Here is a 13,081-nt window from a genome sequence, read left to right as displayed (position 1 = left end):
GGTGCAAGAGCACGAAAAGGAAAATTATATCTAATTTGCCTACTGAAAGTTCTTCAATTCTTTCAGTCACTTGCCATAAGTACTTATATACAATTTTTTCAAATCAGCGAGTGAGACAATGACAGATGCTCAAATTATTAATTTGTGGCCAATGGCTTTTCAAGTTTTGCAAAGGTCTTGGGCCAAGTGATAACACCTGGGAATAATTTTCATGTGGTAGTTGTGCATCATGAAATTCTTCTTTTCCTTTTAATTAAAAGGAAATTACAGCCTTTCAACTTCATGAAGCATCCCCCAATTTTTCCTTAATAAAAAAAATTAGCATAGTTTATGACATTTTAAAAATGTTTATTATGATGCTTTTTTTCCTTCTCTCTAATATATATAAATTAATTTTTTTAACTACTGCAGTTTGAAAATCCTTTTTTCTTTGTAATGCTTCCTTTAAATAACTGGAAAATCCCATGCAAAGACTGATCACTTAATGTGTTTGTAGATTTCGTGGTTTCTCCAGTCCTGCTTTTAGGCTACTAGGAACCTCTTGCAGATGTGTTTTTATTGAGCACTATATACATTAGCAGAAGGACTGCTTAAGGACCATGTGATTGGAAATATCAGATGAGTATCCATTGGACCTGATTCAGTTTTATATAGGTATCTCTAACCAATGCATGTTCCTCTGCCTTATATGTACACTCCTTTTTGTTTTCTCATACTCTTGCATATTTCCTACCTTTCTCCTTTGTCTTTCCCATTCTCATCCATTCCCCCTCTTCCCATTTCAACTATGTCTGCACAGGTTTATCTCAGCCTTTTAGCTTGTGTACTCCAACTGAGTACCTATACAACCCATATCTCTTAGTGTTGATGCAGTTGATTTGAACTACTCTACTTTTTGAGAGTTTACTTCCTGTTTTGGGGGCTGAAGGAGAAACAGAACAAGTTACCCTCACAAAAATGATGTTTGTAAGATGAACCGTGTCCACACCAGAAGCACTTTGCCAGTGCGCGTAACACCTCACTGTATCTCTCCCTGACCCATTTAATCCCATTTCCAGCTCCGTTCAAACACGAAGGGGTAAGGGCTTGTGCGTTGCTGTAAGCAGCCCCTGGAGAAGGCTTCACAAACAGGGTGAGCTTCAGCCTTGAAGATGTCTTGAGCATCTTATGGAAAATCACTACCCAGTGTTTCCCCCTCCCTCCCAAACACATAGACAGGGACTTAGCGATATTTATTGAGGGTACCAAAGGAGATGCAGTTTCTGCTCCTAATGATCTTCAATGCCCACGTGTGGACGTCTCAGGGAAGGGGTGAAATGCGCGGACGGACATCTTTTCTCCTCAAAGCTCCTGCTCAGCTTCCCCCATGCTTCCACGCATCCAGGGCAAGCCACACACCTCATTTCACAGCCTCCCGGCGTCGAAAACGAGGAATTCCGCTGAACCTGCCGGCATGAGGGAACAAGTAAAATAAAACTGAGCGACGTTACCTCTTGTTACCCTGACTATGGGGAAAACACAGAAAGGAACGCACGGACGGCTGTGGGCGCAGCGACCAACCGCGCTCAGGGGTTGAGGCCGGGGCCGGGCCGCCCTCTCGGCCCCACACCGGCTCCCGGCAGGCAGGGCAGGAAGAACGGAGGTCGCGGCCCCGCTCCCCTTCCCTCAGGCGGCCCCTCGGGGGCTGGCGATGGCGACGGCCGGACCCCACCGCCGCCCTCCCGCGCTACGGGGACCGCCTGCCCCCAGCCAGGCCGCGGGCCGGGTCTCCAGCCGCTCCCCGGCGGCAGCGCCGCATGCGCGGGCGGGGGGGAAGAGAGGAAGCGGGAGAGCACCAGATTCAAATCGCTGTTCTGGAGGGAGGGGAGAAAACTAGGGGAAGGAGACAGCCCGGGGGAGTGGAGCGCTGCGGAGGAGGGAGGAGGAGAGAGTGGGTGGGGAGTGTGCAAGACTCTAAGGGAACGCGGCAGAAGCCGGAGAGGAGGCACGGCAGACGGCCGGGGTAGGCAGAGGTGTCAGGGGAAGGACAGGGCGGCTTTGGGCACCCACGGCCGCAGCGTGGGGCACCCGCCCCGGCTCGCCCACCCGCCGCGCTCCGCCCGTCCGCCCGCTCTGCCTACCGCCAGCACCATGGTGGACAGGGGCCCCTTGCTGACCTCGGCCATCATCTTCTACCTGTCCATTGGGGCGGCGATCTTCGAGGTGCTGGAGGAGCCCCACTGGCGCTCGGCTACCGACAACTATAAGCGGCAGAAGACGGAGTTGCTCAAGCAGTTCCCTTGCCTGGGCCAAGAGGGTCTGGACAGGATCCTGCAGGTACAGCAAACGCCGCCGGCGCGGGGACCGGGGCTGGGGCCGGGGGGTGCCGGCGGCAGCAGCGGCAGCAGGTGCTGCCGGGCGCCCTGCAGCGGAAAACCCCGCGGCCGTGGCCGGGCGGGCAGAGGAACCAGCCGGGACCCGGCACAGACCGACGGCGTCTGTGCCTTCATAAAGCCCGGTGCCGAAAAACTGTCCCTCGAGCGGGATCGGAGGGAAACCTCTTAATCGTTCCTGACTACTTAATGACAGAGCCTTAAAATGGGTCCGCGTTGCCTTCTCTTTCCTTGTGAGTGCTGAAGGAGCCGGGGGTTGATTTTCAGCGGATCGGCCCGGAGGTGCCGTCCGGAGTGTGCTCCCGCCCTCTGCTCGAGCCGGCGCCCGTGAATGCGTCTCTTGTTTTAGCACCCACGGCGGTTCCTTCTGCCTCAATGGATGTTGTGTTAAGAGGAAGGGAAGGTGAAGCAAAGCGTCTCGATCCTCTTGTGTTTGGTGTGATTTTCTTCCCTTTCTCTTGTTTTCTTTTTATTTCTTCCCTTGCTAAATGCCTGGGGGTCGTGCAGGTCGGTCGGGGTAACTGGGGGAGAGGCTCGCACGGAGGGATGCTCGCAACTCCTGCGCTGTTATACTCTAGGAGACTGACTTTTTTTCCAAGCCATAAGGAGTTGATAATCGTCCTGTCTCGCTCATCTGGCAGAATGCTCTTCAAACCTAATTATTAATCGATAGCGTGTATTAAATCCGAGAGCAATATAAACTTACTTAGTGCCTTCTTATGGACGTGGAATCCGTTAAAATGTCGTGGTAAGCAGTAGTGAACTATGAAACACAGGCTGCCCAGATATGTGGGGCTCCAGTGGTGAGAGTGAGCCATTTGGGACTTTAATTTCAGAAGTATTTATACCGAGTAGATTTTCTGTTCATTATGTTTGGATTTTTATAAAATTACTTTATTTTCTAACAGTAAATTTCACTAAAAGTCGATTGAAATGCTCAAATACAGAAGAATGGCAAAGTGGCTCATTAGTTTTCTTGGTGTAATCGATACTGTTCAAGCTTGGAAGAGTATAGATTCTTTATCCTAAAATTTTGTGGTTAAAAGTTCCCTTTCTTCGGTTGGTGGCTTCCTTCTGTCTGCTTCAGATAGCAGAGCTTTCTGGTCGCAGTGTCCTTATTGTTCCCATCTTAGTGCCTTTTTAAGTGTCTGTGGCATTTAGTGGAACAGGTGGTTAGAGGGTTGAAACTATAAAGAGATGTTGGAAAGTGAAATACATATTATGTGTTTGGAGTATGTTTTTGCTGTTCTGGAGTCTTAATGAAGTCTTGCTCTAGTTCATATCCCAAACCTGTTTTAATGTCCTCAAGGAAAAAAGCATTGTTTGGATTGGGATGTGCCTGGCACGCTTAACTTGCTGCAGACATAATGCAGAATCTACATTCTACCTCAATTTATTATGAAAGTTATGTTGGTATGAGGGAATCATTAACGGGCTTTTATTTTTGGTTATTTTTTCCCATGATGTGTATCACAATGAATCCTGAAGTGGCAGAAAGTTGGGGGGTTTTTGGTTTTGGAGTTTTTTTCCTTAAAATACAAGATGATAATGAAAAAACGTGGAGGGCCTTTCCTCTTCAATGCATTAGCCCCTAATGATAATGTTATACGTGGTTTGAGGTTTCCCTCTTCACTTCTTCCAATCCTATCCTACTTTCCATGTCCAGTCTTGCTAGTCTGATGATCCCACATAGATATTCTGTTGTCATCCTAAGTTCAGGGTAGCTCAAATGTAAATGATTTTATTTCACTCTTATTGGTAACTGCAAACTTAGACTGCTCTCTTAGACTTGTAGTTTTGTCACTGTTCGTATTCAACTTCTATGTAAGAAGTGATGGGAATGAGGGGAGTGTGTCATAATTGACAGAAGACAATGGCAGGGTGAAATCTAACCTAGCTGAAGCTAACTGATGGGGGTGGGGGGGGAATGGGGAATCACGTAAGGACATCAGGATTCTGTCCCGAGTAAGCTGTAAAGTATATAGAAATAGTATTTGTAGTTGTCCCTTCTCAGCCACTCAATGCTGCTTCTGTTATGTTCTGCTGAATCTTTAAACCATCGCTAGCATCTCTTTCACAAATCCTGATCACCCTCTTCTCTTGTTAAACCTCCACGTTTATTCTCTATTCACAGCCAGAACGTCGTTGATTTGATAAATGGGCTTTTTACACCTCCCCACCCATCCTCATCCCCACTTCTCTCTTGTTCCTCTAAGCCTCTTCCTCTGGCTTCTTCCAAGGGCTCCCTAAACTTGTTCTTGGGATTTTGTGTGGTTTAACTCGTTTTTCTGCTGTTGTCCCTTTTTTTAATAGGTGATTTGATCTTGAAGGCTTTTCTTTCACTCTGTTTTTGGTCCCCACTGATACTCGTGTGACTTTACAGAACCATGTTGAGCTTTGCTGTTAGTTCTCTGATGTTCTATTTAAGACCCCCATTTAAAACATACTGGATAAAGTTCTTCAGCAAATATCACCAAATGTAGAATTTTAAATGGCTGTTGGTAAAATGCAAAGATGCCAAGAAATGTTCAAGTTGAACTAACAGTACCAATTTTGTTTCCAGAAGCAGCCTGAAAGGTGACAAGGACTGGCTTATTCAGAGACGGGTCTCTCTGCTGCCCTTGTTCCCCACCCAGGTTAGCTCGTGTGTTCCTTTGAGCCTAATGCTAGCTGTAAGTGCAATGGAAACTCTGTGGAATGACTACAAAGCCAGATCTGTAGCATTGATCTTGAGCACTTAAAAAGACAAATAGGTTATCAGCACAGATTCTGAGCTCGGGTACAGATCAGCATCTCTGTACCAACAGTTTGACTGATTATTAAGTGGGCTGTATTTGGTCAAATACTGTCTAAAGTTTATATTCTGTAATAAAAATGTATTACAGTAGAAATACACCATAATAAATGTTTATTGAAATGTGTTTAACACACTTGCAGAAATTTACAAGCTGAGTGTTAGAGGATATGCTAAAAAGAAAGCCTTTTCCCTCCATCCTGAGAAATGCCTAAAAATAAACTTGCTTAAAAGCAACTTTTAGGAGTCTCTTGTATGAAGAATCCATTTGCTTTTGATCGTTGAGAGCACTATACTATTTATCATAACTGTAAGAGGTAAAGTACTTAAACACTTCTCAGAGTAACGTTATGTAGACCCTGATTTTAAAGGTGGCTCACCCTGGGCAGTGTATAGGCTGGGCAGTGTATAGCCCTATCCATGTTCTTCTGGGTAGAGCTGATTGCTCACATATAAATGTGGCTGAGATGCCACATTATTCACATTATTTAAGCCTCCAAAGACCCTCGACCACAACTGTGTATTGAAACAAGGAGCTGTGTAATCCCCCATCTCTATGTACAATTACTTGGGAAGAGAAATGTCTCATAACTCTTCGGAATATGTGCAGAAATTAACATTGTTAGTATTAATGTCACTATATCATATTTATATGATCATTGTAGGATCTTATATGTATTTTTAAGATATTTATAAGATCATTGTAGGATCTTAAAAGTAGTGTAACAGCTTTGTCTGTTGATACAATTCTGTGGCTTGTCACTGCCACTTGTTTCAGTGGCCCTAAGTCCTGGGACTCTTTAGGAAGGGTAGCAAAGCAGGGATTCAGTGCTGACACCTTTATCTACCCTCTGTAGGAGGGAGTTTGGAAGACTGAACCAAATATAAGGTGATTCAGTCATTTCCCATTTCAGTCATTTCTCCAGTTCCTTACTTTTACTCTTTATTGCTCCATGCTGGTTGTGAAACATCAGCTTTAATGATAAAGGAGCTATTCATGCAAGGAGGTGCCCTCTTGACCCTCATGTCTATTCACACGCGAGCAAAGGTTTGCCTATGCTGGGCCACGTCTTATTTACCAGGAAATCTTCTACTTGCCCACCAGTCATTGAAAAATGATACTCTTCCCATTGATAAACATCAAGGCTGGTGAAAAGAAAAGGAATCATTTGCAGATGAGTGAAAATGGTTACTTTTAAAACAGCAATAAAATGAAAAGAGAAACTGCAGCCTGTGTTTAGGGGAAGCAGACAAACATACTGAGTATGAGAAAAAATAGTTGGAGTCTTTATTTGAAAAGCATACAAGACTCTAAGAAGGCCTGAGGTATAACTTTGGAAATCTAAATGTTTAGACTTAAAGCCTAGTGCTGTGACAAACACTTTAGAAGACTTTTAAGGATGGCTGCTGGAATATACATGGCACATGATTTATGCTAAAGAAAATAACAGTTAAGTGGATTAATACTAGCTTCTCTCCTGGTTTTCAAAGTGTCTTCACTTTTCACAAATACCTGCAAGTGCATTTCCAGGATTTTGGTTTGTGTTTGAAAATGGTGAAGCTTGCTTGGATATTCTTGCTTGGGTATTCTTGGAAATTGAGAAAATTTAAGATTATTCTCTGATTCCGAACATTGTTTGCCACATTGCTTTAATTTCAAGCTGCTACCTCAAGGTTTAATCTATGTGCAATACTTTTGAGAGAGTCTACAAACTAGAAAAACTAAAGTTCTTAAAAATTTGGACTAGGTTTTCAATGCTTTGTTCAACATGTACCAGAGATGATGGCTTTTGCTTAGCCTTTATAGAGTGATTTGTTTTTCAGTCTAAAGTTAATAGGGACATCTTTTTCATAATATTTTTTCTTTTTTGTGCTCTTCAGGAGATGCATAAATGAGATTCTAGACTTACTTGGGTTTGTTTGTTTGCTCTTTACCGTCCTGATCCCTTTCATTGAAGATATTGAAGGTGGATAAATAGGGGACTGAATTAATTATCTGGAATTCCAGTTGACTTGTCTCTTTCAAGGCAAAGCCTTTTTCATAGTCTGAGCAAAGTAAAGCTGAGCATCTTTCAAACAAGGACAAGTGACTGCCAATGAAACAAGAGTTGTTAACTGCTTCTAATATCTTTCATATGAAATCTTGACAGTGTAAATTAAGGCTTATGCATGTGAAATAGGTGTTCCTAGATTTTTCAAATTTATATCTTAATTATGCATCGTGTAAATTCAGCAACTATAATTTGAGATGAAAATATAGGACCACTTTCCACAGCCGACTAAGATGCCTCAGAGTGTGACTTAGGAGTACTGCCACTGCAACATTAGAAAAGAATTGAGGACAGGCAGCACAGAATCATTAGGGTTGGAGAAGACCTCTGAGATCACAGTCCAACCTTTGACCAAACACCAGCTTGTTAAGTGGACTCTGGCACTGTGTGCCGTGTCCAGTTGTTTCTTGAATGCCTCCAGCGATGGTGACTCCACCACCTTCCTGGCTAGTCCATTCCAATGCTTAACAGCCCTTCCTGTGAAGAAATTCTCCTGCTGTCTAGCTGTGTTACACCACAGCTTTTCTCTGTGTGTTTCTACACAGGAAACCAAATGTAAGCAGATGTGCTTTTCTGTTGTGTTTCCTTTTTTTTTCCTTTTTCCCTGTTTAACCATTAAATTGTTTGAACTTTCTTGGAAAATAGTTAAACAAAGCTGATAGTGCATACAGTGCAACTCTACTGATGGAGCAATAGCAATCGATCAGAAGCCATAATTTTCTGCTATGGGCTTTTCCTTTTTCCTGTTATGAACTTAATCTTTGAGTGTTCCTAGTATGCTGTCCTTCTGTTACCTTAGAACTGAATGTTTGTGTGACCGTACATGTTACCTTCTGCTACTAGGTGTGTTTTTGGCAAGCTCTGCTCTAGAGACCATGGCATGCAAGTAGTTTTGCAAGTTATCAACAGCTTGTTCCATGCTTTGGTTCATACTGTATATATGGTTTTTGCAAGATACCTTCTGTAGCTAGTGCAGATACAGTGTAAGGATGAGTTTATACAGATTTCCTTTTTAAAAACAAGTTGTTGTTTCTGCTATGTATTAATAATTAAACACAATTAATTGTTTTGCTTTTGTCTGAATGCTGTTGACTTTCAGAACAGTTGTTTTCCTTGCTGGTAGTGCAATTAGATGTCAATATAATAGTACACAACCCAGAAACAAGCTTGATTACAAGTGAAAGTAAATAATCTGATCAGCTGAGGAGCAAAGGAGAATGCTTTTGCACTTTGGTGCTGTGGATCTGCTGATCACAGTGCCTGTGATTTGCAGAGGTTTTATTTTGCCCTGGCACTTGTTTGATTCTATGGATTGACTACATAGGCACATGTAGTTAAATATCTTCCCTGGAGTAGGTTGGAATAGTAGTATGTCTTTGGGCTTGCTTTGGTCCAAACTGAGCTCATCACAAACTGAGTCTGCTCTGTCGTGTGTAACAGAATGTGGTAACAGGACAAGTGGAAGAGTTGCACTCTTCAGTTGAATCAAAATCCTGAAGCACCGCCTGAGGTGCTACAGACATCCTCAGGAGAGCCACACTTTGAGACCAACTGAACTTTTAAAATAAGCATGCAATAGGTACTTTGCATTTTTGCTAGCTCTGTCTGCTGAGAGGATGCCTTGGGCTTGAAGGAACTTTGTCTTGCTTTATTTTCTGTCTTGATTCTGTCAGGTCCCTCATCAGCACTGCTGTTTCTAGCATTACTAGATCTTTTCTTTAATAAAACACCAGGCTCTTTAGCAGGGAACTTCAGGCTGGCTGTTTGTTTTCTGTGTCCTCCCACCTTAAATTATCATGTATTTTTATTGGGGTTTTGAGATTTTATTTTGTTTATGTACTTACCAACACTTGAACTGTAGGCAGGAGAGATAGAGCTACTAGGGCAATACATGCCTAGGAACAATTTACAGTCAAATCAGTAGCGAAATTTGCTTTCCCCCCCCGCATTGTCTTGTAGGAACTCAAGTGGATCAAATACACTCTTGGGTGCAAAATAGCTTCTGGAATGTTTTAAAATCAAACCTCATACACAGATTTTCTTAGGAGAAAGAAATGTGAGTGATACAAATGAAATAGGAAACAAATAATAGGTTGTGTTTCCTTTTCTAACTGTATGTGTATCTGTAGTGTTTCTTACGATGGACTTATCTTTTTTAGCCTCTGTTGTGGCGTCGATTGCTACAGATCAGCCAGTCTGTAGGACTATATTTCTGCTTAATGAAAAGGTAGATACAGATCATGATTGAGCAAACTGGCACATAGTAAATTGACTTTGTTCTGTGTCTTGCAAATACTGTGTAAGCATTTTCCAACTGCTGAGAAGCAAAACACAGACCTGTATGTCTCTTTGAGGTGGCAAGAGGTGCAAAAATGTCCCAGTTGGACCTATCACAGGTCTCTGTATTCTGATACTTGCTAACAACAGTGACAGTTAACATTCATTTGGACTGCAAAGTAAGTCACAAGATTGTCAGATAATGGCAGTGAGTGAGTAATAGCTGATGGAACTTGAAAATAATTCTGCAAAGGGTTGTGAAGGTCCCGAGGTAGAAAGCAAAGCCAGATATGATACAGTATTTGTGATGGCGTGGCTAAAATATCAGATTATCAGTGATGACTTCGCTGTGTGACCTCCAAATGCTCATATTGCTGCTCTTCTTTGCTACTCCCAGCCTGCTCCAAATGAGTAAAAAAGCTTTGGAGGAAAGTTGCTCAAGAATCCTGTTTGGTCCCTCGCTAGAGAAATGGCAGTTTGTAAGTAGATGGGTTCTGGTCTGTAATGGAAGTGAGGTTGATGAGTCTTCTCCAGGCACCAAAGAAACGGGAGGTGTTTGGAGCCAAGCAGCTGAACAAAGAGAAGGGTTTAATCAAGCTCACTGTGATACCGACTTCTTCCTTAGCCTCTCTTGAGTTAGTCTGGCTGGAACGCTCAACCTACCACATGCTCAGCTCTTACAGTTGCTGTTAACCAGCTACAGACTGTAACGCAAATATGTTAAAATCAAGTTAAATAGTTGATCTATGATAACCTGCCAGTTAAGGCTTCAGGCCTGTCTAAGTGGTGTGTACGTGACTGCAGAATGACAGAGGGCAATCAGTGCTTGCCTTGTTGGCACAAGGGTTTTTGAAGGGCACTGGAGTTTATACTTCACTCTTTCTTATTTTTATTAGTGCACTCTGAAAATTTTTCACCTGTGTCACTATCAATTGCCCTTTTAAAATAACCACTTGCCCGCTTCCACCTTTTTTCATGGCTTTTCAGGTGGAAGGCAAGGAAAGGGAGAGAGAGCAAAAAATTTTAAAGTTGCTTCTGTTTAGCAGCAAACCCAGTAATCATCTTTATTGTGTCTCTACATTATTTGTTACAGGAATACTAGATTTTCTGGTAGTGTCTTAACTGGATTGTGACTATAGGATAACAGTGCTTTTTCATGAAGTTGTTACATATTCTCTGCAAGGTCCTAAAGCTGCCAACTTGATTAATGAAATGAGATTTGATGTCTTTGTATTATATTTAGGAGAAGTAAAATATAGTTCAAACTTTGAGAATGCCTTGGCTTTATTTGCGTGTTTTAATAATGCTTGTTCAGCTCTCCTACAATTAGACAATTGGTTATTTGGACAGATGTCCTCACAGGTGGCTACTTCTTGTCTCCTAGTGGAGAAACACTGTCATACAGTAGCTTCACACTAGATATAGAGTAGGTGTTTTCAGCTGAATTCTGTGCATCTTGGAAAAACTGTCTCACTTATTTGAGACAACTGCAGCTTTTCTGTGGTTTTGTTGACTTCCTTAGGATCTTGTATGTGAGCAGCTTTTAAGCTTGAGGGGTCTCTACTTAGAAATGTATGAGTGCTTCCTCTGTCTCAGCTTTGGAGAAGGTACTAGATGCTGCTAAACAGTCACAGATGTCAGTTGCAGGAAATCTGAGCTAGGAAGGAAAAGAGTAGCAGAAGGCAACAACTATGGTACTTCTGCCAGTTGATCCCTCTTGCCTTTAATACAGTAGCAAGAAGGTGACAAAGTGGTTTGGCTTTCATGCATCCTCAGGGATGGGACAGTTGAGAAGTGAGTCTGTTAGTGAGAAGAGAGTCTGTTAATTACCTACCACACATCAATGCTGTGCATTACTCTTTGCCTGCAATTTGTCTTGTACGAGCTGTTCAGGGGAAACCTGCAAATGGATGGGAGAAATATTGTGAATCTGAAAGTGTGCATGGTAGTTTTAAAGTGGAAAGATTTTTCAGTTGACTAGGCTTACTTTTTCACTTAGTTAATATCCTTTCTACAAGATACCTGCAATTTCTAGTTTACCTGTGGGGTTTGACCAGTAACTAGATGTGGTACAGGACTGAAAAGATTATTGGAGAATGATTGAAGCAGTATCTGTTCTGCTTTCTGTCAGTTAATGTTTGGAAGCTCCCTTGGTAAGAAAGCTCCTTCTGTGTACTTGTTAGTGTAGTGCCAAATGTATTAAAATAGCAGAAGATTGTGTTTTAGTGCATATGTTGTGTATATGGTTTTTAATGTTATATAGTTACTGCAAAAAAAAAAGGGGAGGGGATTGTATATATGCTGACACAACTGTGTTTAATAAATACACTAATGCATGGCTAGCTTTTAGCAGCAAACTCAAGCAAGTATAATACACTCAGCCAGCAGAAGAAATAGGCAGGCAAACCAAGCTATTACAGGTCTGAGACTGTCTAGGTCAGACTGTTTCCTAGTCTGTTATCTCAGTTACTGATCACAGTTCTTTCTAGCCTGCCGTAGCTGTGCCGGCAGATCTCTGTATTTGAAAACATTTGTTCAGTGCAGCCTCCGCTCTTTCTTTCCCCAGTCCTCCTCAAAGATCAGTCTTCAGTTAATCTAGTGTTGAAGAGATTTATAGTAAGTAACATAAAAACATTTTATTTCAGGTTAAGCCCTGGATAAAGTTAAATACATAATAACAGAAACCTCAAAGCTAAGAGCCTTTCTGTGGCAGGTTTTTTGCCCTTGTTAGACCCTTAAGATAAACCCATTACCTTGCTAGTCATACAAAGCATCCTGTCCCTGTTGACATTAGAAGCATGCCTTGCCTTGCCTCCTCCTCCTGCCTGATACAGGAATGGTATAGGGAGATAGACTGGTGTGGTTGAAGTTATGAAAAGTTTTTGGTTGACCCTGGAAACCTGGTTGTTTGTTTGGCTTAGTAAGGTGGCTTAAGTGAAGGTACTACCCTAAAGAGTTAATAGCCAACTGTGTGTCTTTTTCTTGTTCCTATTCTGTAGTTCAAAAGTCTACCTGATTAAAAATGTTGTTGCAAGTAGTACTCTGCTCCACCCAAGTCTGATCACTTTCAGTTTTTTATTTGATGCTGTTGGGACAAGCAAGGTTTTTATTCTAGTATGTGTAAACTCACTGAATTGTCAGACAAGTAAGTTGTTAGGATATGTTGTTAGATAGGAAATGAGGTGTGTGATGCTACTAGCATGCTTCAGCAGCAGCCTCTAGCATGTCTTCAGAGAAACAACACCTTTAAAGTTGTATTGAAATTTGGGGATGAAATACAAAAGTGCTTGTGAAACCAAAAGTCTGTGGCATTTTCCTCCTGGTGCCTAAGAAACCAAACAGTTTTTAGAGTGTTCTAAACAAGTAGCTTTCTGTAAATTTCTTAACCTGAAGCATATTTTAATGCATGTCTGTAAATTGGAGAGAATATAGTATGCAGTGTTACTTAATGCCTCAAGTCACTCACTGAGTTGAAAAGCTTATTGGGCCTCTGTAAGCAAAGCTGTCAAGCTTGGATCACTTGTGTTTTGACTTGTCCTAATTAATTATTCTTATACACTGAGAGCATGGCAGATTGGGAGGGAGGG

At 42.3% G+C, this 13,081-nt stretch overlaps 1 protein-coding gene across 1 annotated transcript in view; it reads left to right on the top strand.

The window, feature by feature from the left end:
• The first annotated feature begins 1,945 nt into the window (after window positions 1-1,945).
• Window positions 1,946-13,081, top strand: part of KCNK5 (potassium two pore domain channel subfamily K member 5) — a 35,025-nt gene continuing 23,889 nt past the window's right edge. The window contains exon 1 of the mRNA XM_041404477.1: window positions 1,946-2,316. Coding sequence (XP_041260411.1) covers window positions 2,131-2,316 — 186 coding nt within the window. The 5' untranslated portion in view covers window positions 1,946-2,130. The remainder of the gene's footprint in view (window positions 2,317-13,081) is intronic.

This window comes from Onychostruthus taczanowskii, unplaced genomic scaffold (genome assembly GCF_017590055.1).
Source record: "Onychostruthus taczanowskii isolate IOZ18803 unplaced genomic scaffold, ASM1759005v1 scaffold21, whole genome shotgun sequence".
Taxonomy (NCBI): Eukaryota; Metazoa; Chordata; class Aves; order Passeriformes; family Passeridae; genus Onychostruthus; species Onychostruthus taczanowskii.
Note: the sequence above shows the minus strand (reverse complement) of the source record. Positions and strands in the feature narration are given on the sequence as shown.